The sequence below is a fragment of the Melopsittacus undulatus genome, chromosome 1 (genome assembly GCF_012275295.1).
Source record: "Melopsittacus undulatus isolate bMelUnd1 chromosome 1, bMelUnd1.mat.Z, whole genome shotgun sequence".
NCBI lineage: Eukaryota > Metazoa > Chordata > Aves > Psittaciformes > Psittaculidae > Melopsittacus > Melopsittacus undulatus.
Window position 1 is genome coordinate 119,192,889 of NC_047527.1, and position 23,426 is coordinate 119,216,314.

Sequence of the window (23,426 nt, forward strand, 5' to 3'; positions counted from 1 at the left end):
TAAATAAAAAGAAGCAGAAGTTCAGTAAAAGTACAATCTGTAAATGAAATTCATAAACTTAAATTACATATACTCCATATTTTGGATTAAAAACTACTGTGCTGCTGAACAGACAGTCACTTAAACAATGAATTAGTCTTCCTTGGAAGTCTTCATTAGAGTAATTTTCTATAATACATAAGTAATTGTTTACTATTTTTTCTTTCCATGTTAAATTAATAAAAATGTTATTTACTTCTATCCTTTAGTGCTGAAAGGTGAATTGCAATTAGATTCATCAAAACAGAAAGGAGCTGTTAAGAGGACCCTCTTCTTTGATTACCATCAGTCACATCATTATTTCTCCATTGTGATAGAAAGACAGAAACAGCTCCATTGCCAGGACTTTCTTGTTTATCTCAGAGTAAGTTGTTCAAAATACTTTGGACTGTCATCACCATTTGAGTAGTGTCAAGCATTCAAAGATAATGATAGAAAAAAAGGAGCTACTGGAAAAGGAAGAACAATTTCCATTGTTCTTAGATCCCAAAACTGCAGAAATGTGAGACAGGAAAGCCCTCATTTGGGTGTCCAAAACATTCTTCTACCTGGGCAAAATTCTCTATGTAAACCTTTGGCTCATCTTTTGTCAATGTAAGTATAAAAGAAAGACTCCTTTAAAGAGTGTACAGTTCCTCTGTGTACGAATACATTCATTTCATGCTTTTCTGGAAATTCTGATTAAATACTGCATCTCCTGATACAAAAATGCAAGATTGCTCTCCCTGTAATGTTCGTAGTGGAACAATCCACTAAACGTGAAAGATCATGCCAATTCATTTTCAAAAGGTCTTTTAAAGGAGTGTCACCAGCAATACTGGCCTACAATTAATCTACTTTTTAAATATTTTTAAGATATTTTAAAATGTTTTTAGAAAAATTAAAACTGTGGAACTGAAGTTGTGAAGGAGAAAGTGTCATTAGTTACTCACTTGCAGCTGGAATTACCTCATGTAGTTGAAGAAGATTCCAAGGCTGGTCCTAGAAATGCAGTGGGAGGTAAAAGAAGTCTCAAGCAGTATGTAAAGCAATAACTAGGCAATAAAGGTGGTGAAGTATTACCATTGCTAATGCATATAAATTCTTGATTTTGGAGTAAACCAACAATTTTACCTCCACAAATCCACATATGCCCTACTTCCATTCTGAAAGGAAGGTGGGCAGTAGCTGATAGAAGTTGGTTCTGTGTGTCTCTTTTAAACAGCTTCATTTTAGGCTAATGCTTTGAAAAAATTCTGAGTCTACTCAGCTCAGCCAGCTTCTTCCAGATGTGGGGCTGTGGAGGCAATGTGTTCTGGGCATTCCAGTTACTGGTGAGTCACTTTGCTTTCCTAATGACATTGCCTACAGCCATAATTTGGCCAGCAGCTGTCAGAACCATATCTTTACCTTTGATAAAGACTGAAGTCTAAATCTGTTGCCATACAGTACTAACCTAAAACAATTATATTTAACCATTGGTTTTTATTATGTGATTGTTGCTTACAGGATGAAACAGAATTTAGAGATAAACTGTCTCCCATCAGTATAAACTTGAATTATAGTTTGGATGAATCCAGTTTTGAAGATAGCTTGGCTGTGAAGCCAATACTGAACTATTACCAGAAAAGCTCATTAACAGAACAGGTATGAATTTTGCATGCCACATTTTCTGCATTATAAACATGAAAGCATTTACAAATACTCTGTCATCTTCCTTATAATGGAATATCATGCCAAGAAATTGCACAACAAGGATTTAATTAATTCAAAATGTAATTTGAATATAAATATAGAAACAAGCCTTTAAAGCATTTCCAAAACTTTGTTGTGTTGATAATTTTAATTTCATTCTAGAATATACAAGCCCACAATTTAGTGTGGGAAAGGGCCTGAAAAGTGTTACTATTCTGCTAAGGGTGTAGTTGACAGTATAAATAGTAACCAACTACTCATGTGGAAAGGAACTTAGAGAAATGAGAAAGAGATTGATTAACTAAGGCAGTGCAAGTGATACTAAAGACATTTGAGTTAGTGATATTTAATGAAGTGATTTAGACTGTGAAGGATGTACTAACTGTATTGCAACTTCTTTCATTTTGCAACAACCCAGGCTTTCATTCTGGTTGACTGTGGGGAAGACAACTTGTGCATTCCTGACTTGCAGCTTTCTGCTATGCCGTAAGTCATATAAAAGAAATGATGCCACATATAACAAAATCTGGACTCTTATAGCTGCCTTAACAGAATGTGTAGAATACAGTTCTGTTGTTTGCTATAGCTACTCATTCTTACCTATTTCCAGATTTTAATTTGCACATCCATTTCCTCTAGAAAACCCAGAAATGGAGAAATACACACTTGAAAACGTATTTTTGTCAGACACATTCATGATGTCTAATGGCTCTCATAGAAAATACAGTTTTGCAAGTGTTTGCTAGGAGTGATCCTAGTTGTTTTAATGCTGAGAGATAATACAAATGATTGTTCAAAGATTTTAAATTTGTTCATTTCAGTGTGCCAGTGACTTTGAACTTGGGACACAGTTCACCTGAACTGAATGTACAGTGAAGTGAATGCATCTCAGAATAACAGAATTTCAAAACATGGCAACAGTTCCTCCAATGGAGGGAGAAATATGTCAAGTGGGGAACCTCTGACAGGTGACTGTGCCATCAAAATCAGTACACAGCTGTGAAAGGAAAGGGCACAGTGTCACTGAAAGTCTTCTGTCATCGTTCATTTTACAATGGGCATGAGGGGAAAACTGAAATTCCACCACCCTTGTGCCCTCTGGAAAACACTGCTGATGGGACCACTGTGGCAAGCAGTTCCTCCCCTAAATAATTCTTTCTGGTTAGAAAGTAGTCAGGCTCTGAAATTTTGTATCAATAGCTTTCAAGTTTTGTGGTAAGCCACAGATCCTACCCAATGCTGGCATTCTTTCCCATGGGGTCATTTTTATGGAAAATATTTTATTCTGTGTTTACAGGATATTTTTCAGAACAGATGCTATGAGAGCAAAATGTCCTTCTGCTTTATTCATGTGTAAATTGTAATTGTGCATGTTTTGACTCCTGACAAGTAGTATATCCTTTACAGCGATAAAGATCAGATAATAATTGGAGAAGAAAACTATGTCATGCTCATAATAAATCCACGGAATGATGGGGAAGGAGCCTATGAAGCTGAACTACATATAAAGATTCCATCTGAAGCAGATTACACTGGGGTTGAACGCAACAACAAGGTAAATGAAAATCAAAATGTTAGTGATAAAAAAGCAGAAGGACTGGGAACAAGGTTCACCACCTTTTAGGGTATACCACCCAAAAGCAGCAAGTAAAGAGGTGCCTCTTACAGAGGGAAATTCCATTGACTCTCAGCTGTCCTTGCTTTCACAGTCCAGGTTAAAGATTAGCTATGTCACCAGAAGTTGGGAAGGACAGGAGCATTCTGTTCAGAGTCAGCTCAAGTCCAGCTCCTTGCTATTAATTTAGTTATAGTATCATACAGATACTGTCATATTTCTCCTAGGGCTAGAGGTATTTGCATCATTCAGATTCTGAAACAGTAAACCTTACCAGTAGTGGGGAGTGATAGTACAGAATTCCCTGAGTGCTTCCAACCTTGGATCCTGTGTTACCAGCTCTCAGTCAAAGTTAATGAGCCCTGCTGAACCCCAGACACTTGGACACTGCTTTCTTATGGTCCCAGCACACCAGTGTTTTACCATTATTAAGGATATCCCAGTCTCTGATATCCTGAATAGCTGAACATTGACTGCAGTATAAACTTGACTCATTTGTACTCATTATCTTATCTTATGGATAGACAAAAAAAGCAGTTCTAATGTAAAATGTGTCAGTGTTCACAGAACTAATGTTGACTGGAATCCTGCTGAGCTGTACTGAACACACAGTGTTTCCTTTTTGAGTCTGTTTGTTTTCTAAGAGCAAAGGCGAAACACTATCCTGCAAACAAGCAGAGTGTTCATGTATTCTCTGTTGGGCAGCAAGTTTCAGTCGCCTCATCTGCACATAAATCTCCCAAGCTGTTCCAACATGAGCTTGCTTTTTTTCTGTCAGTGCCTGGAATGTTCAGAAGGGCCTCAAGGGTGAGAGTGGGAGAAAACAAATTACTTTTCTTTCTAAAGGCAAATGTTTTTAAGGAAATTGAAAGTAACTTACCAGGCATTTTCTTATCCTCTTACTTTTCATACTTAATCCATACAAAGAAATATCATTGAGCTCTTTCTGAGATGGAACAAAACATTAGTCCTATTATGTATGTCATTCTTAGCGTCTTCTGCATTTCAAGGGCAGTTTTCACAAGGATTATGTATGGTACTGAAAGCAGGTTTAGACTTTCTATTGGTTTTAAACTGTAAATATTTTTAAAACTATGGTCTTCATGATACTGTTGTTCCATTTAAATAAACTGGAAAATTCACATCTTAGTGCACTTGGAAAGAAATTGGTATTCTAATTTTCTTTTAAAAGACAAAGCTAAAACCTTCTGGCATTTAACTGCTGGTGGAGGTTGGCTGTAGTGTGTGTTCAGTCACTTTTCTGTACTGCCATATGTCATCTAAAAATCTGCTGTGAACATGACAAAGAACATATAATCTTTGTCATTTAAAAAGAAAATTTAGACTGGAAAACCAGATTTTTAAACTCAAACATTCTTTTATAACCTTCCTGTGTTGTTTTTTCATTTAATTAATTCTGTTTAAATGTACAAATTAAGTAATTTGACCACTTCAAACAAGAATTAGTAGGATTTTTAATTTTTTCCCTGAGTGCTCAGAGGTTCATGTGTTACCAGGATGGTCAAATTCTTAGGGGTCATAGTATAAATGAGTATAAATTAAAGAGGGACTTAATTATTTCAATCTATAGGGCTTAAAAGAAATATGGCAGCTTGAACTGCTTGACAAGAACACAGAAGAAATTATCACACTGCTATGCAGTAACACTGAGTTATGTGGAAAAAAGGTCTTTAGTCTGCTGGTTCTTTAAGGCATGGACCATAGATTAAAATGAATGTTTTACTGTCAGTTTTAGTGGAGTCAGGATTTCACTTTTGAATCTGTGTTTGCAGTGCACCCTGCCAGTGGGGCATCTGTGACTGCTCCTGAAATGTGCTTTGTTTAATACAGTCATTTGAGCAGACAGTTGGATTTGTGGTAGAGCCTGTTGCAATCATGCTCTTAAAGTTCTGCAGCCAAAGATTTCATTGACTCTTCAGTGTATCAGTGTTTACAGTCCTCTGTGTAGCTGTTTTACTCCAAACTGCAGAATTCCTTGTATTAAGGTAGAGATAATATTCACCTCAGAGCCAGCAAAACAGGAAGACTCAGAGCAGAATAAATTAAAAGTAATGAGCTCAGTAAATCATTCAGTACATTTCTGATGGAACTGAAAAATGTTTAGAATCAAATCATTCTATTATGCTGCCATCATTTCAAAGTAACTATACTCATAAAGAATATTAAGCTACTTTATTATGGGGTTACTCTGAATTTAGTCTTCCTAATAGAGAAACAAATTTATGCCTTAAGTGTTTCCTGTCCAAACTGATTTTTTTTCAAACAACTTATTGGGTTATATACATCATTTGAATTACACTAGGAAAGTGTTAAAGTCAACAACTTAACTGAAAATTCACTTGCCTTCAGCTCTATGGAATACAATGTTTGACCTGCTTCAGTTGACATTATCTTGTTATCTCCAGTCTGATTCTGTAGCATATTGTACATACACTGTGCAAGTGTACCAAGGCAGTATTTTGCAAAGATGTACATGATCAGAGGCAAGCAGAGAGCCAAGTAAATGCATGTGATCTTAAAGTCTGAGGACAAGGATGTAATTTTGATGTTTCATTGATTCTTGCACATACTGATACTTCCTTCAGTCAAAAGCTGATTAATGAAATGCAGTGATTTACAATGAAATCAAATGTGTTATTCATTAGTTGTATTGCTGAAACAGTTAAAAGGTCTGGAGACCAGGTAAATGAGTAAATTACCACAGCTTTACTAGTTCCTGGAAACCTACTGGCTCGTAGTAACTGTCCATATGTATTAGGTGTGGAGTTACAGAGATTAGCTGCAATAGAAAAACTATAACCACATATTATATTGCCTCATATTTCCATGGCCAGCAGTAGATCCAGAGACAGTATATACATGCTGTATGGTATATTCTTACACTACAATAGGAAGACTGTGTGTTTGAACCCCAAACCATTGCTTGAATACTGTGTGCTAATCCTTTGCCCAGTGAAAGAGTTCCCCATATTGAACCCCACAATTCTGCCTTAGTAACAATGGCTGGAACCCAGATTCTCATGGAATAGTTAGAAGAAGTAGGTCAGGCAAATACAAAGCCCTGAAAGGTATCTGTTCCACACCAAATACACGATGTATTTTGGCATAACTGTTTCTGCTCAGGCTAGAAACTGCAGATCACAACCAGATTTATATTGCAGTGGATAAGCGCTGAGCCATTATCCTCATGCCTTCCTGAACTAAAGCATAACACTCTCTTAAAATAGGAGAAGACCTGAAACATTCTTGTCTTACCTGAGAATTCTTACAATAAGTCCATGGTAGCTGACTAGATGAGATATGGTTTGAATCTTGTGAGGACAAATACTAGTTCTTCATACCTCAGCTAGATGAGAGGCTAGTTTCTGACTCCTCATACATTATCCATCCACTTTTCCTCGGCAAATAAAATTGGAAAGTGTTGATCAAGGAGAGGGAGGAGATGTCTTTATTCTGCAGCCTGTTGTGCTTAACTATTCTGGCATCAATTAGTAATTCATCGCTAAGACCACCAGAAAGAGTTTCAAGTTTGTAGGCTGCCTGGATTACTTAAAGCATCCAATCATTTTCCAGTTAAAATGCACCCTGGGAGCACATGTGTTAATTGTTGGGGGTTTGCTTCTGCCAAAAAAGACCATGTGTTGCTATAAAAATATAAATTGCTACCAGTGGCAGGTAGAAGGGTTTTGTGGCAAAGCCTTCCATCTGGCTGAGTTCCATATGAACTCACCCTTACTGACAATGCTAGGTATATAAGTCTCTGTTCTTGCTTGCTTCTTGCCTGGTTTTAATTTTCCTGTTTTGTACTTAACCACCTCAAAAAGGTGAGCAGTGAATGAAAAAAAAGGCAATAAATCTCAGTATTGAAGAAATTCTATCACATCTGACTCTTTGTCACATCTTTATGCTGCACAAATTAGCTTTTGTGATGCTGGTCATATATATTCTGTGCCATTTATCGTTTTCAGTCTAAGGGCATAACCTCTAAATTGGGGAAAACCTACTCACAAATATCTATTTGCTCAGACTTTGAGGGACAAAACCTATGGGATAAGGGCTGATTTGCTGTCTGTGCTGGTCTATGATCCAGTATTAATAAAGTGCCAAATGTTAAATTTAGATGGATTTATATTTTCTAATATTTAGACCTCAATTTCAACATACACCACCAAACAAAAACAAAACTATAAACCCACACATCATGCTAAAATGAGCAGTTTTCCAAACAAGTGTGGTTTCAGCTGTACTAATGCCCTCTTTTCTCCCATGTGTTGCTTCCCACCTCTATTTAACCAGCTGGAATGAGTGCAAAAATTCCTCCCTCCCAGCCCTAGAGAGTCTTGAAAAGGCTATTAGTGCATTGGACATGCTGTGTAACAAACTTTATTTCCTCCCAGTAAACTGTTAAAAGTGTCAGTATACAATGAGGCATAATGACTGAGGGCATGCTTCACATGGGCTCCTTTTAGTACATGCCATATCTTTTCCTTTAATCTCAGGAAATTATAAGGTCAGCATGTCCATGCTGACTTTTACAGATAAGAATTAGTCACTAGTCAGTGGTCTGTAGATTTCTCAGGCCTTTTTATATAAAGAGCATGACCTTACACATATTGTTTAATCTGTAAGAATCACAAATGAGAGGAAAGGTAGTGAGAGAGCCTTATAACAACAACTAGCTGCATCCTGCTTTTACAAAGCTGGTTTACTTCTGCACAGATGTAGAAGTATTTTCTTTTATTGAATATGCTGAAGAGGAAAACAGAAAAATAAGCAAATGTTTTGTTGCTTTGTCTTACTCTGTATCTCCTAACTTGCACTATTTGTGGCCGTTTCTCCTTTTATACAGTCTGTTTTGCCACAGATGATAACAACTAATGATAAAGACTGAAGGGTTAAAAAAAAAAGGATACATTTAACATTAAGAGCTTTAGAATGAAATTATATGAGTGTATCCTCAAAGTTACTGAACAAAACTGCCTGAGAAATGTTAGATACAAACTGGACTTTGAATGAAGAGTTGCTGGAAAAACAGTTAAATTGCACTTATTGCTGTAAGCAAAAAATTCTTTAATTTCTGATAATGTGAAAATCTATAATCTCCTTTGTTGCTGAATTCTAGACACAGGTAACAGTTTATGTTTTTACAAAAGTATTTAATATTCTAAGTACTTTACCACATGCTGGAAAATAAAGTTTTAGACTTGGTCCATAATAAAGTTCTGCCGATGCCAGAAATTCAGTCTGTAGAGACTTGTGATGGATGATAACAACTACGGCAATTAATATAAGGCCTATTCTTCTCACCCAGTTTGGCCTGTTCTTTTTGTCTCTGTTGAGTCATCAGGGCTATAGGAATGATTCACAACAACAAAACAGTATATTAAAACTAGGAATAGAGTGATCTCATCATGGTTCTTAAGGTACTGGGAAACTTTCCTGTTTGTTTTTCCCTGGCATCAGTTTTCTCCCATTGTCTGACAATAACCAACTAAATGTTTTGCTAGTGCACTGAGCAGGTGTCTGAAATCAAAAGACATGTCACAGACAAAAAGACATCACTTTCCCAACCGGATACATTTCACTGTGATCTCTGACCTCCATATTGGTGTTCTTTAATTATAGGCCCTGCGTGTATTGAGCTGTGATTACAAGATGGAAAATGAAACTAGAATGGTGGTTTGTGATCTTGGGAACCCCATGGTGGCTGGCACAAACGTAAGGAAAAAACGGATGCATTTACTGATTTTTACCTAATTGAATTTTAGAGGGGAGAAAATGGAAAACTACTCAATTAGCAGAATGTGTCCCAGTAAGCAGCATGTAAAGCAAATTATTTACTTGGATGGGAAATTGGCAGTGTAGTAAGAGGAAGAACTGTGCTTCTGAAAAACTAACAATTTGGTGTTCTGAAAGTTTAGTGATGTTAAAGCCTGTGTTTTATTTCATTTACTATAAAGAAAATGAGTGGCTCAATTTAAGTCAGAGAAGTTGCACTAGTATAATGAAGAGAGAATCTCAATCTATAATGTGATCTGTTTATTTCTCCCTTTTAGTATTCTTTCTACTTATGATATGTATAGTAAATGACAGCTGCTTTGCCTGATTATTATCTTGAGTGCACAAGAGTTGTCTTACCAGTTTATATCATGATTTATATATATGTGAAAATATGGTTGGAATCAAGTTTTCTTTCAAGTTATTAATGTCATTCTAAACATTTTCCTAAGACATTTTCTCATATATCATGCTACACATCAGATGGAACATTGGTAGCCTCGTTTTTAGACAAAAGTGGAATTGAATAATAACTGACAATGGACAACAGGTAGGTTTGGAGATGAAAAAAGTGCTACCCCTTCCACAGCTGTTATCACTTCTATTTCATGACAAAACAGGGCAATCCCAGAAGTGCTGAATCCGTTAATGTTGGGCTATGGAGCCCCTTCCAGAGGAATTCTAGTGCTGCTCATAAATTCGTAAATGCTATGAATATTTAACTAAACCCAGATAATCCAACTTTTATACCTAGATAAAAAGCTATCCTAATAAAATCTAAGCAGTCAACATGAACATACATGAAGAATAAACAAGAGCTTTTAATTGAAAGCTACCACAGTTTGCATTTCATGTTGGATGGACCCCAGGATGGACCTGGGGCTTTTAATTGAAAACTACCACAGTTTGCATTTCGTATTGGATGGACCTGAGGCTTTTTCAAAATCCTGCTAAATTAAGATTTGTCCTATGGAAGATCAATATTTCACTCTTCAGCCTTTCTACAAAGAAAGTGTTCTTCTGGCCTCTTGTGATCTTGAAGCATTTCCTGCCTGACCCTCAATAGTAAGAACAAATTGGGTCATAGGAGGCTGGGACTAGAATAAACTTGTTTTGGATCATAGGGTTAGCTTCAGATCAATCATGGAGCTTTTTAAAATGAGTGTGGGACCAGGTGTCTCATACAGTCTATTTTGATTGTCATGAGCAGTCCCAGAGAGACTCTTTGGGATTATAAGAAGCTAAAAACTATTGAAATATTAACTCCAAGCAATGAACCTACTGGGAGAAGGAACCTGCCTGGTGAGGATTGTTCTCTGTTGAACTATGGTGAACTAAAAGTCTGAAGCTGGTACTGTAAACATTTTCTAGGAAGGACATAGAGAAGAGAGCAAAAAGGTTTTGTAGATTTTGGTTTATTCTACTAAATGAAACTCCTAAAAAGTAATAGTAGTTAAAAACCTTTCTGAAGAATGGAGTTGTCTTAATGGGATGATGGGAGGCAATGATAGGCTGAAGCACTAGATATATTCCAAGTCAAGTCAAATAATTTCTTGTACCAGAAAACCAGATCTGGGTTATCTGCCTAGTAGTTTCCTGGTTAGTCTCATAGCAGTAGCAAATTCTCAGGATACAGACTGAAGTGGACAAGAATCTTGTGGATGATCAGAATGCAGTGGCAGGGGGGGAGGAGAGCATAGAAACCCATGGGTTTGGAAAAGAAAAGGAAGACTAAACCCAAAAGACACTGACATTGTATACCAAGCTAGGACCATATCTTTCCAGTGTGCATATTGTCATAAACATAAGCAAAGCAAAGATCTGAATGTGGCAGTATTAGACTACGGCCTTTCACACTCCTCCCTCTGAATTCAAAGCCCTGTTTCTACATCATCCTTGACCCAAAATGCTGGCAGTGTGACGACTTCAGGAATGCTATTTGATGGTCACTAAAGCAGTACTACTCTCATCTGTCTCCTTATGAAGTCTCACAGCATAACTAATCCTGGTTTTTTTTAGGATCGGCTCTATGGCTCCCATAAATGCGCTGTTACCAAATATTGTTAAGCAAAATGCTTCATAGAGACGGAAGAAGCATAATAAAACAGCAGGGGTTTTAGCATGTTGAAGCATATTCTGTCTTACATACAAAAGAATCCAGCGCTTAAAATTAAGGCATACAAAGACAGAGCATTACAAAGCCAGTTGGCAAAAGTGCTTGAGTAGAATGAGTGAAAGCTTAAAGCATAACTTTACCTTTGAAAACAGCTCTCCTGGAAGCTTAGTAAAGGTGAAAGGACTTGAGCTTTTTCAGTCCAAATGTGTTTATGATGGCAAGTGTACTTCCAAAAGTGAAATACCAGCCCTTTATTGCATAAATCACAAAGGGTCGCTCTGATCCACTTCCAGTTTTGCAAAACAATTCTGCTCTGGCAGGAGATCAGTTATTCTCAAAATACTTGTTCAGAAAGGGACTCTGTGGAAGTTGTGAGGGAATGGGAAAGGAGGGTTAGGTCACAATCAAACATTCCTAAAACTCTTAACTATTGAGTCACCCTAATGACTTTTCAGCACCCTGAAATCCTAGAATTCTTGAACTCTTTAAGATCAACTTCTGAGTACAAGTGTTGTGTCGGATTTTGTGATATAACACATGGGATATTACTGCAGCAGGTTACAGAGTCTGGCTCTACACATCTTCAAAAAGGGTTATTGACATCAAAATTGGTGTATCTCTGACTTTGGGAAGGTATATCACAATACCATATGGCCCAGAACGCAAACTAAATGTTGGATACCATTTCACTGGCAAAGAGTGCTCAAAATGCTTATTTATGACAATGAAATGGATCAGACTGACAAAATTCCTAATGCCTGTTCAGCAGCCTTTGAAAGTGAGATGTACGTTTCTCACAAGTGCTGGTAGAACAATTTGGAAATTAATAGCAATAAGTTTAGAAGACTGGGAGACTTGTAAGGTCTTGCCTATTTCTTGGTATGTACCAAAGTGATTGCATATGAAAGACACTTCAAAAAAAGCTAGCCTTCTCTTTCCCAATGTACTCATAGGTACTGTCACACATAATAACAGATTAAAGCTTAGCACTAAAGCAGAAATTACATGTATTTCAAAGATACATGATGCTACTGATGTGGAAAATAATGCAATTTTAATTAAACTATCTTCACTTGGAAAATTTTAAACAAAATTAAACTATCTGATAAAATGATTGGCCTACTAAAATAAGGAGGTTGAGTGATTGTTAAGTTACAAGCTCAAGCAAATTCAGCTCCTTTGACGTCAGTGTGTTTTCAGCAAGGGCATGTGGACGTCTTTGCCCCATTATTAGTGGCAGAGTCAAGGGCCACTTGACATTAACAAAGTCATACCATCATACAAAGGCAACATCTGCAACTTATTAGACTTGTACAGTAGGAGTGTATTTCAGTATTATGTAAGGGATTAAGACTCAGGGGTATAACAGATCATCAAAACTGCAGTTCATGTCTGCTCTATCTGAGGAAAATTTTATCTTAGGTTCATCAAATCTTTTTTGTTTTTGCTATAAGTAGAAACAAATTTATACAAACTGATTAGTAAAAGCAGTGAGAGAAATGCCAAGTTGAATAAATGCCAAGTTGAATATTTAGAAATTTTTGTCACAGAGATTAAAAAAATCTTTTTATTTTTGAAGGTGAATGAAATATCAGTACAGTTGTTAAAGTCATCTCCAAAAGTGGTCTCAAAAAAACAACTTATCCATTGCAAGTCAGCTATTCAGCTTCTGTTTAATTGAATGAGCATTATCTTTTAATTTTATCAATTTAACTTCTAAAAAGAGAGCTTAGCTATAGCTATATCCTTTAAATGGTTAGAATTCAAAGATTTGAATTTGCTATTTCTTTTATGATAGCAGTATTGCTTTCAGCATAGGACAACTGAAAGCAGTAATTAAAACGTTAGCTAAGTCCTGTTCTGGAGATGGATGAAAAATCAGTGATGCACCACTGCAAGGGAGGAAAGAAGGAGAACTAAATGAAAATTAAAAGCTTGGGAAAAAGGAATTAATTAAACATCTGAAATGACACCCGCAGAGGAAAATGGCTTCTCTTCAGAGATGTTGAATGTAGGTCCCAAACATAAGACTCTGCGTTGTTGTGTCCTGATCTGTTGCTGGCAGCGCTACCCCAAGTATGTTAAGGAAAATGTGCCAAGCAGACAGCTTTTCTTTGTTTTTGTTCTTCCACCCTCCCCCATAATCAAGTCAGATACTGGCAGAGATGAAGGAACGATGTCCTCATTTCCTAATGCCTTTTGATGAATTTCTCAGGAAGATTGTTTCTCCACATGAAGAATATGACTATATGTAACCATCCTTTTTAAAGAAATGAAAGCACAGCATGCAAGTTGTCTGTCAGGAAATTCTACCATCAGGCCATAAGGGAGGGAGTGAGAAGTGGTACAAGATTGCAGACAGTAGACTTTGCTGACAGTCTCAATGCAAAACTTACATTACAAAAATGCCAAGATTTAAAAGACATGCAGTTGAAATGAGACAATTAAAAATATTAATTTAAACATTGCAGTACAATTTTATTAGTTTAACACTGAGGGCAGATGGCATCTCCTACTGCTCCCATGCCAGTTAGATACCAGGCCTGTAATATGTATGGCAAGAGACTTACAGAGATCCCACCATATGTTATTGTGTATTCCTCTTTCAGTTAGACCTCAAGTTCATTCTCTCTTATGAATTAACTTGTTTTGCTTTACTCTATGCCCATTTGCAAAGCAAATGGAAATTACCAGAGGAAGGAAGCAAGGTCTGCATAAACACAAGGTAGCACTTATCACCTTCAGTTTGGGGAACTGTGTTTTACCCTCTACCTTCTGTAGTCATACAATGCAAGTGTATGACTACAAGTGTAATGACTACAAAGGTGACAAGCTGACCTGCAAATACTTTGAAGTTGTATTCCTCTTAACTGAACTGCAACGAAAAACTCAAACCAAATCAAACTAAGCTATTGAACTGCTGCTCAAGAAAAACAAGTCATCAGTCAGCTCCGCAACACCTAAAACATGCAGCTCATATGTCGCAGTTACAGGGATAACAGAAGGAGCAGGAAGCCTTGGAGACATGGATAAAGGCATGCACGGATGGAGGCAGGGATGGGAGGTGCCAGACCGCTATTACTTTCTTTTGACTTGGCAAAGTAACGCAAAGACTATCTGGATGAAAAAGGGCCCACCACTGTGTTCTTGGGAGCATGCTTCTCTGTTGCTCTTGATCTTTCCTCTGTCCAGCCAAATTTTCCATCTGGTGATATACACTGGCAGGATGGTATTTCTTCCTGAAAACAACTAGGAGATATTACTTCATGCTAATTTTAAAAAGCAGCAGTATTCTATACAGGTCTGTGAAATGAAATGTTGAACAGTACTGCTTTCTTGATATGGAGAGATCAACCATTGTTAGTAACCTGCTGTTTTATTTCTCTCAGTTCTCTACAGGCATTCGATTTTCCGTTCAGCATTTTGAAAATGCAGATTTCAGCATCAATTTTGAGCTGCAAATAAAAAGGTTAGATGTTTATCAAATTCTGAATTCCTATAGATATCTGAAGTTTAATGTCTAAGATCACTTTAGTGTCAGAAGTTATGTCACAAGCTTTCCTATAGTAGCTTTCTTCAGGAAGTTTTGTAGAGTTGGAACCTTGTTAGCTTTTATTATTTAGTCTTAGAGTTATTCTGAGGATTTTATTTTGTTAAAATTCAGATTAACTGATTTTAGTCAGTGATCCAAGCATCTTCTACACATTTGCCAAATTTGCCTTTGTTTTCCACTTCAGAATAAATGAACAGTGGCCACCTTGTAACAAAGTTCTGTATTTAAAAAATACATATTTAAAAAATGTATCATGCTCTGAAAATAAAAAGACATGCCACTTCTTCACAATAGTTCAGAAAATAGAAGGAAAGCAGATAAAATGTGCTCAACAGATTTATTGGCATGAAGAGAGAAAACAGTTTCAGTTTGATGGTTTCAGGTGAACCTGTGTTGTTTTTCCATTAGTTTCCTTCACATTTGTTGGACTGAAATATTACTGCTGGAGAATACAGCAAGCAGTACTTCCTCCACAGGGACAAAGAAAAACACAGTACAGGATGCTCTAGAGTAACAGCAAGAACAAACTTCTTCAGTAGGTGGCAAGGCTTTTGCTCCATCTGTCCTCCACAAATGCACACCAGAGTTCCTGCTGTGCCCTCCTGTCCCCCACACAGAGACTTAAATGCTAATGTCTGGCTTTAATGAGGGCCTTGATCATGTTCACTGTGGTAAATAACTGAGACATTTAAAATGTTTAAGTCATGTTTTCATAATGTAACCCTTGAAGAAAGGGAAGTGCAGGAATTCAGAAAGGACACAACAGTGCCACAGGAGAAAATGAGGTGCTGGGTCAGGCCTCATCCCTCTCCATGTGTGTGTTGGTTTGAACCAAGTCCCCCAACTCCCGGAGAGTTAGGAAGGAGAATCCAAAGAATGTAGCCCCCGCAGATTGAGATAAGAACGGTTTAATTGCTAAGGCATAACACAAAACCCCTACTGCCATTTACTACTACAAATGATAATGATACAGCAAACAGCAAGTGAAAAGAATACAACACCCCACCAGCCACCGACCCATAACTCACTCCACCCTGCCTGGCCGAGCACCACATGCTCCCTCCTCCATTTTCCTCTAGAGCTCTACCCCTCCAGCTTTCTCTTTCCCAGTATGCATCCTGGGCATCACGTGCTATGGTATGGAATACCTCATTGACTAGCCTGGGTCAGGTGTCCTGTCTCTCCTTCCTCCCGGACTCCCCTCCTCCACCTGGCTGGAAAAAACCTTGAACAAAAACACCCTCAAAACGTGCTCAAACCATGACATTATCCACCCCTTATTCCATACCATTCACGTCATGCCCAGATCCCACATTTTCAATACACCATCACTCTTAAGTCCACCCCTCGATCATGAGACATCTCTATGTTGCATCTCTGGAATGATGGCCTGAAGTATCTGGACCCTCCAGGCTCAAAATCATTCACTGTCCCCTTCAGCAGTTCTACAGCTTGCTGCTGGGGACTCCATACAGCTGCCTTCCACTTCCAATGCTTCCAAAGCACTGGAGGGGCCCAGTGGATCAGATACTTGGCCATACTGTCCCACATGCCCTGCCACTCATGACTGTCCATGTGTCTGGCTGGTGAGCTGGAGATCATGTATGTGCTCCTCCAGAGAGAGATACAAGATAGGATGTCTAGCTTTCAGGTACCATGTCCATACCACTGTTCACTGTCAGGGCATTAATGCAAGCAATACAGTTTTAAATGGGTATTGAAGGCTCTTGTCGCTACCCTTTTCATACTATGAAATTGGAGATACTCAGAGATTTTTGGGTAGCTAGATCTGCCCAGATAAGAAGAGTTGAGGGTAGGTCACTTTTGTAGACAAAGTGAGAAAGCTGTACTAAGGAGTAAGTCAGGAAATGGCAACATTTCATGCTTCTCCATGAGTGTGATTCACTAAAATGGAAAGGGAGGACAGTGTCCACAAACTGGTATCAAAATGCTGAAGGACACACCAGTGTTTTTACTTAAAAAAAAAGTAGAACTTTGCATATAAAGAATGTACAATACAGTTAAAACTCACTGCTTTGTACATTTATTCTTAAGCAGCACTACAGTTTGTGCTTATCTATGTCCTTAGTGAACAGGTAAAACAATCTTAAAAGAAAAAGGAAACAGGAATCCAGAAGGTGGAAACAGGAAATTACCTAAATGGAAGGAAAGTGAAGCAGAGGTGATGTCTGAATTTGTGTCCTGGTCCAAGTTGTTCAAAAGAAAGACCTTTAATTTGCTTCAAAACATAAAGTGGAAAATAAATATTTTGATTTGCAAGACTGAAGCTCATTCCTTAGAGGAAATAAGCAAGAGGCTGAGTAGTGTCTTGAAATCTGATTCTTTTCCTGATGTGGATTTTGCTAGGCAATTATATGCCCCTTAAGTAAGTGAGATGTCCTGCACTTTTATTTAAACTATTTTCTTCTCTACAAAATACCATAAACTACAAATAAGTTTTGAATGCATAATATATATGATCAAAATCTGTATTTTAATTGTGGAAAATAGCACCATTATACAAATTGGAGAGCAGTTTATTCTAACAAATTCATGGTATAGTAATTTTTATACTTAAAGCAACTTTTGTATTTTTGTACTCAAAGCAATGGGTATAGAGGATTATATCAAAAGTTCAAATTATAGTTGAGGGAAATCTACATTAGTTTACAGACAAATTAGAGCTGCTCCTAATTTTAGCAATCTGTAACCAGAAAGCCTGGATCAAAGCAGTGTTGCCCTTTACTCCTCAGGAGTCAGTCGCTGGGAATGCTGGCCTCCTCTGAATGTTTCCATTTGACTGATGCTACCCAGATGTGATAACAGTAAACTGTGACAGCAACAAAAACTTGGTCTGCATGAAGCAAGAAAATACTTCCATACTTGCTTGGAAAAAAACCCTCCAAACTTAGGATCATTAATCCCATAATTAAATAACCTTTAAATCTGTAATTATCTATTTTCACTATCTTCATGAATATGAACCTGGAAAACTTTCCTTATAGGAATGGGCTATAGTCATAGCCCATATAGAGATGGCCTTCTGAAGTAAGAGAAACTACCTTTAAGAATTTGCAATAAGGCAACAAAATGAGTAAGAACGCTAGGCTTTATGCATAGGAATCTGTTTTCACTGTTAATTGGGATTAAGACTGTAAACACTCTCTGAATAGGGGAGGAGAGAAAATAAAGGTAAAGAAACAGTTTATTTTGGTTCTTTTTATTCAAAGACTGTCATGCAGAAGTCACAAGTTTGGAGAGTCATAAAATCAAATATTTTTCATAACAAAGCCTATCTTGTTCACTAACACTGCCTTCTTCCAATGCATGAAACACCCTTGTATGCTATTAAGATACTTCTATGCATACAGATAGCCAAGTTGAACAAGGAATTTACATGATATTCTGAGCTAAATAAATTTACATCATATTCATGCATAGGATTCTTCAAAGGAAGCTTGAGTTGATTATTAAACATGTGGTGAGCTCAAATAGTATCAAAGTGAAATACCAGTGTCCTACAAGACTGAAAAGTGGTGATACCAAGCCAGTGCTGTAATATGTCCAATAGCATTGCTTCCTGATTGTAGGCCTTGTGATATTCAGTGCTGTATTTATAGCATTCTGGAGTTCTGCTAATCAACCTTTTTCAACCCTTGTTTACAGTTCTAACAAGATTAATCCCATCAGCAATTTAGTTAACCTTCATATCAACATCAGTGCTGCAGCTCAAGTACAGATTAGAGGGTAAGTATTTAATAATTTTAATTCATAACAGTAGCAACTATTTTTTTATTTAATCTTTCCACATATAATACTCTCATGTAGTGAATCTTTTGAAACATTATAATCTCAAACACCTTATCCATCCAGAACGTCTGAGAATTCCCAGTTAGTGTCATCCCTACTAGACTTGTGGGATGAGGCTACTAAGGATTTACCAGGTTATGTGGGGCTAGACTAGCCACATGGACTCCAATAAATTTACTGAGTATCTGTGCAAGTGCGGTATGATATAGAATCCCACATGGTCATAACACCAGTCAAAGCCAACATTTTATCTGAGAATTCAAATTATGTGTTGAAGTTGCTCATGCCATATATGTGTGGGTCTGCTTAGGCACTTAATTCTGAATACCAAAGCAGAATCTTCTGCATGGAAGGATGAAACACATTATGGCAAGGCATATAGTAAGAGGAAGTAGGGTGAGGCCTTTGGAGAAAGGATTAAAAAGGAATGAGCTATGACAAGAGGTCAGTCAGCTACTGCTATAGGATTCTTACATTTCTGTCTGAAACAGGTGCCTGTCCACTGACACATTGGATGCCAAAACTAAACAAGCACAGGACATGATTTCTATCTCTATTCTCACATACAGCTTGGTTTCAGAAACTATAAAATGCATAAGGTGATAATTGCAGCTGAACATGAGCCAGTTTGTGCCCAGGTGGCCAAGAAAGCCAAAAGCATCCTGGCTTATATCAGAAACAGTGTGCCCAGCTTGACTAGGGAAGTGATCGTCCTCCTGCACTCAGCACTGGTGAAGCTGCACCTTCAATACTGTGTTCAGTTCTGGGACCCTCATTAGGAGAAAGACATTGAGGTGCTGGGGAGAATTCAGAGAGAGGCAGCAAAAACTGGTGAAGGGTCTGGAGCAGAAGTTTTACGAGGAGTGACTGGGGGAACTGGAGTTGGTTAGCCTGGAGAAAAGGAGGCTCAGGGGGGACCTTGGGGGAGGTTTAGGTTGGATATTAGGAAGAAAAACTTCTTCACTGAAAGAGTTGTCAAGCATTGGAACAGGGTGCCCAAGGAAGTGGTTGAATCACCATCCCTGGAGATGTTCGAAAGACATTCACATCTGGCACTTAGGGACATGGTTTAGTGGTGGACTTGGCAGTGCTAGGTTAATGGTTGTATTCAATTATCTTAAAGGCCTTTTCCAACCTAAACAATTCTATAATTCTATGATTCCATGAATTTCAGACTACCCTGTAAAATCTTGGAACTAGACTCTATTTTGGCATCCTGGAGGAAGTCAGCAGGATGTGCTTTTAAAGTAAATAATTGCCCAAAATGCTTTTTGTCTGGGATCTCGGGTTACCTACATCTCCCTTTCTCAAAGTACAGCTCTGGACCTTAACCATTCTTGGCATTGCAAGGGAAGAAGGGCGGTACACAGCCCAGCTTCACTCCTACAGTAAGGCCATGAGGCTGGTTGATTCGAGAGGGGTAGATGTCTCTTACATTATAAAAATCCATTTATTAGTACCACTTCTAAGACAAAACTTTGACTGCCTCTCGTGAGCAGGGTCAAGTTATTTTGCAGATCACAGAGACCATGTTTTCTGCTCTAAGATTCAATCTAAACCAGGGAGATTTTGAAAGTATTTTTCATCACATTTTTGTAAGTGTTTTCCACGTTAAGAAGGCTAACCCTGAGGCTAGAGTTAGGTGAAAAAAAGAGGACTGTCACTCAAAGACCTGTGGATATTTGTTAATGCTTATATTTATGAAAAGGAGCAGTTGAAAGATGATACATTTAACAAACAGAAACAAGACTATTATTTCACTTTCCATAGTTAGTGGTGATCTAGAGAAAGGAGCTACATACGAAAAGAGGTGAATACAAAATGAGTGGGAAGATAATGCAGAAAGAGAGATAGAGGCTGAGGAAACAGGAATCATAGGGGTTAGTTGGTGGGCTGCAGTTGTGTGAGAGAATGCTAGGAGCCAGCAACTGCTAGATGTTACCATGTGTGGACACGCAGGTTAAGGGCTTCCTGGAGTTTCAGTGCATCAGTGAAATGGTTATGGATACATACACAAGACTTCTGAGTAAGGGCTGTTTCCAGTGCTGTGGATTCTGGTTTTTTCTTTGGTTTGTTGTGGGTTTTCTGTCAGTGAGGTGGCTCATCACTTTCATAGAAAAATCTTCCAAACTTTTTGTATTCTTTGTAAACTTTGGAGAAACTTTTTGCTTCCATCATTTTTTCTCTGTGCTGCAGTGCATTGTTTTTAATGAAAAGTTCTGAAATAGGTAAATAAATGAATGAAATAACCAAAACATCCTATGTTCTTAAAAAGAGCATGCCCACAAGTGGAAAAAGTGGCTTTGAATTGCTGCCTGCAGTGCTAAGAAACAGGTCATTAAATACAGAGGCCTTATTAAAGTGAATGACTTCCAGTTCCTTTCCTCTTAAGTCTTTTAGTTTTCTTATTAACTATAGCATGAACGTACAAAGGAAAATTCCCAAATTCTTTGTTGACAGATTTTGCTAATTACTCAGTGATGTTAAAGCATACAGCTCCAAGGGAACTATTTGCTCACAATTTCCTAGATAAAAATAAAAGGGAGACTGGGTCCACATTTGGACTGGAAAATATCTTGCGTTGGTTTCCCTGCTGTTCTGCACAGTTGCACAAAGTGAGACTGGAAACATTGTACATTTTACTGAAGAAAAGTAAGTAGTTACCAAATTATGTGTATGTATACATGCATATATACTTGCACAGCGGACCAGAGCAAATACTGCATCTATCAGAAAGAAAAAAGTCTTCTTCAATATCCTGTTCAAAAGAAATCTAGGTGACTCATTAGATAGTTCATTCAATGAGCAGTTGCTCTGTTAACTAAGATTTGATTATTCTGCTTATCTCTTTTTCCTATAAAAATACAAGAGTATTATAGTTGTTATTTCCCACTTTTTAAATAGTACTAGAGTAAAGGGGGATACAGGAAGTAATTTGTACTGGGAGGATTTGTGGCTGGCAGAATTCTTATTGCATAACCCACATAAGCATTTTCTGTAGAATATACTTCCTTTTATCTTATTTTTCAGTGGCCTTGTTTGACTTATTATTGTCACCTAAAAGGCTAGGAAAAATTCTTGTCTAAAGTCATACAAATGTTAACAATATTCTCATTTACATGCAATATGAAAAGTCAGAAGAGAGGATTTCATTTTATTTGTCCTGGTTTTGCTACTTTCATGTCAGCAGAAGAGGTCATCAAAATAACTGGAAAATTGTTTTAAGTAAATGTTGTTACATACTTTATAATCATTTCAATTGGATGTCTGCATTTACACTTGGCATTTTTTAATTCTGTGGATAAGAAAAATAATGCACAGGGAGTGTAATAGGAAACACTAGGGTTTGAAGCCTCATGCCTGATTCTTTTTGTCTATGTGCAGCTTATGGTTTGCAAATTTTTGCAATAGCTTAAGGTTCTCTGTGTCTTGGCTTTTGTAACCTGTTCCTGCTCTCCAACAACAATTAATAATTCAAATCCTTTTGTGAAATATAATAAGCTAAGTAGGCTTAGTACCTTATCAGAAATTACTTTGTAATTAATATGTTTCACTTCCTTTATTATTTGTCTTGGTTTGTAAATTTGTCCTCTGGCATACTTGTTAGTACAAACAGCTGGTATTTTGAAGTCTGAGGAAGTATCTAGAGTTAGCATGATACTCCAAGATACCTTAAATTTCATGAAGAGTTGTACTTCAGCTGGATTGTATTAAGTTGTTCTTCTGTGGGATCCCTTGCTGCTTTGAGAAGCTGTATTCTTTACAAGCATTTCTATAACACATTTCATTCATTGTATATGACATAAAAGCTGGAAGCAAGAACAGTTTGTTTCTTCCTGAAATATTTTAAGACGTCAGTGTTTGCAACCAAACCATCCAGCCTTCTGTTCTTTACTTCAAGGGGCAATCTGCAGTGGTGCTTTCTCTGTTGAGACTCAAGGGAAAGTGAATTAATATTGGTGGACTGAAGTCCATTTTAGTTAAATGTTATGTGCTGGGAACAAAAAGCCTCACTAGCAATTCTTCTTTAAAAAGTTTTCCATAAGCAAACTTTCAGCTTTGGCAGGACAAACACTGAAATTTTACAGCTTTTCTTTCAGCTACAGATTCTGGAAACTAGCAAAACAATGATTGTTGAGCCTTGTAAAGAAAAGGTAATTCTTACTGTTTTACCACCAAGAGTTACTTTCAGTACTAGCAGATGACAGATGTCTGTGCCAGAACTCACCTACCATGCCAAAAGAAATTCTTGGGATCAGATTTCCCAGCTTCACAATAAATGAATAAGGTTAAAGCTGGCATCTGAATGGGACCCCTCCAAGGAACTTTCAGTTTTTATGGGAAAGAAAATGCTTGTGATTCAAACAGAAATGTTAACAGGAGAAACTTGGTCCTTTCTTGAGGTCAGACAGAGAAGAAAAGGAAAAAGAAAATAGCAGGCAGAAAGAAAGGTGTCAAATATTAAGTCACTGTTCATTTATGTTTGATTTTCATGTTGGGAGTTGCAATAGTTTTCCAGGGAATGCCTTAGCTGCTACTTCATTTGCAAAGCAAATGGGAAGCCTGAAGCACTATTTCAGGCTCTAGTTCTTAATTCAATTTATTGAAACATGAGTTTCTGCCTGTAAAATGAGATAGATTACTTTGAAATGGTTTTAAAGGGAATAATAACAGAGGTTATATAGAATTTACAGTCAGAGCAGTTAAATATCTAAAAATGTATTGCAGGGAAGGAAGATGCACAGCATCAAACATATACAGGCTTTAAATGGAAATGAAAGAATACATTATGTATCATTACTCTAGTTTTGTGGATAATA

At 37.4% G+C, this 23,426-nt stretch overlaps 1 protein-coding gene across 1 annotated transcript in view; it reads left to right on the top strand.

The window, feature by feature from the left end:
* Positions 1 to 23,426, top strand: part of ITGA8 (integrin subunit alpha 8) — a 109,730-nt gene that overhangs the window by 50,999 nt on the left and 35,305 nt on the right. Inside the window, exons 17-23 of the mRNA XM_034066803.1 lie at positions 249 to 403; positions 1,528 to 1,665; positions 2,132 to 2,199; positions 3,121 to 3,268; positions 8,975 to 9,067; positions 14,633 to 14,712; positions 18,463 to 18,543. Of these exons, the coding sequence (XP_033922694.1) occupies positions 249 to 403; positions 1,528 to 1,665; positions 2,132 to 2,199; positions 3,121 to 3,268; positions 8,975 to 9,067; positions 14,633 to 14,712; positions 18,463 to 18,543 (763 nt within the window). The remainder of the gene's footprint in view (positions 1 to 248; positions 404 to 1,527; positions 1,666 to 2,131; positions 2,200 to 3,120; positions 3,269 to 8,974; positions 9,068 to 14,632; positions 14,713 to 18,462; positions 18,544 to 23,426) is intronic.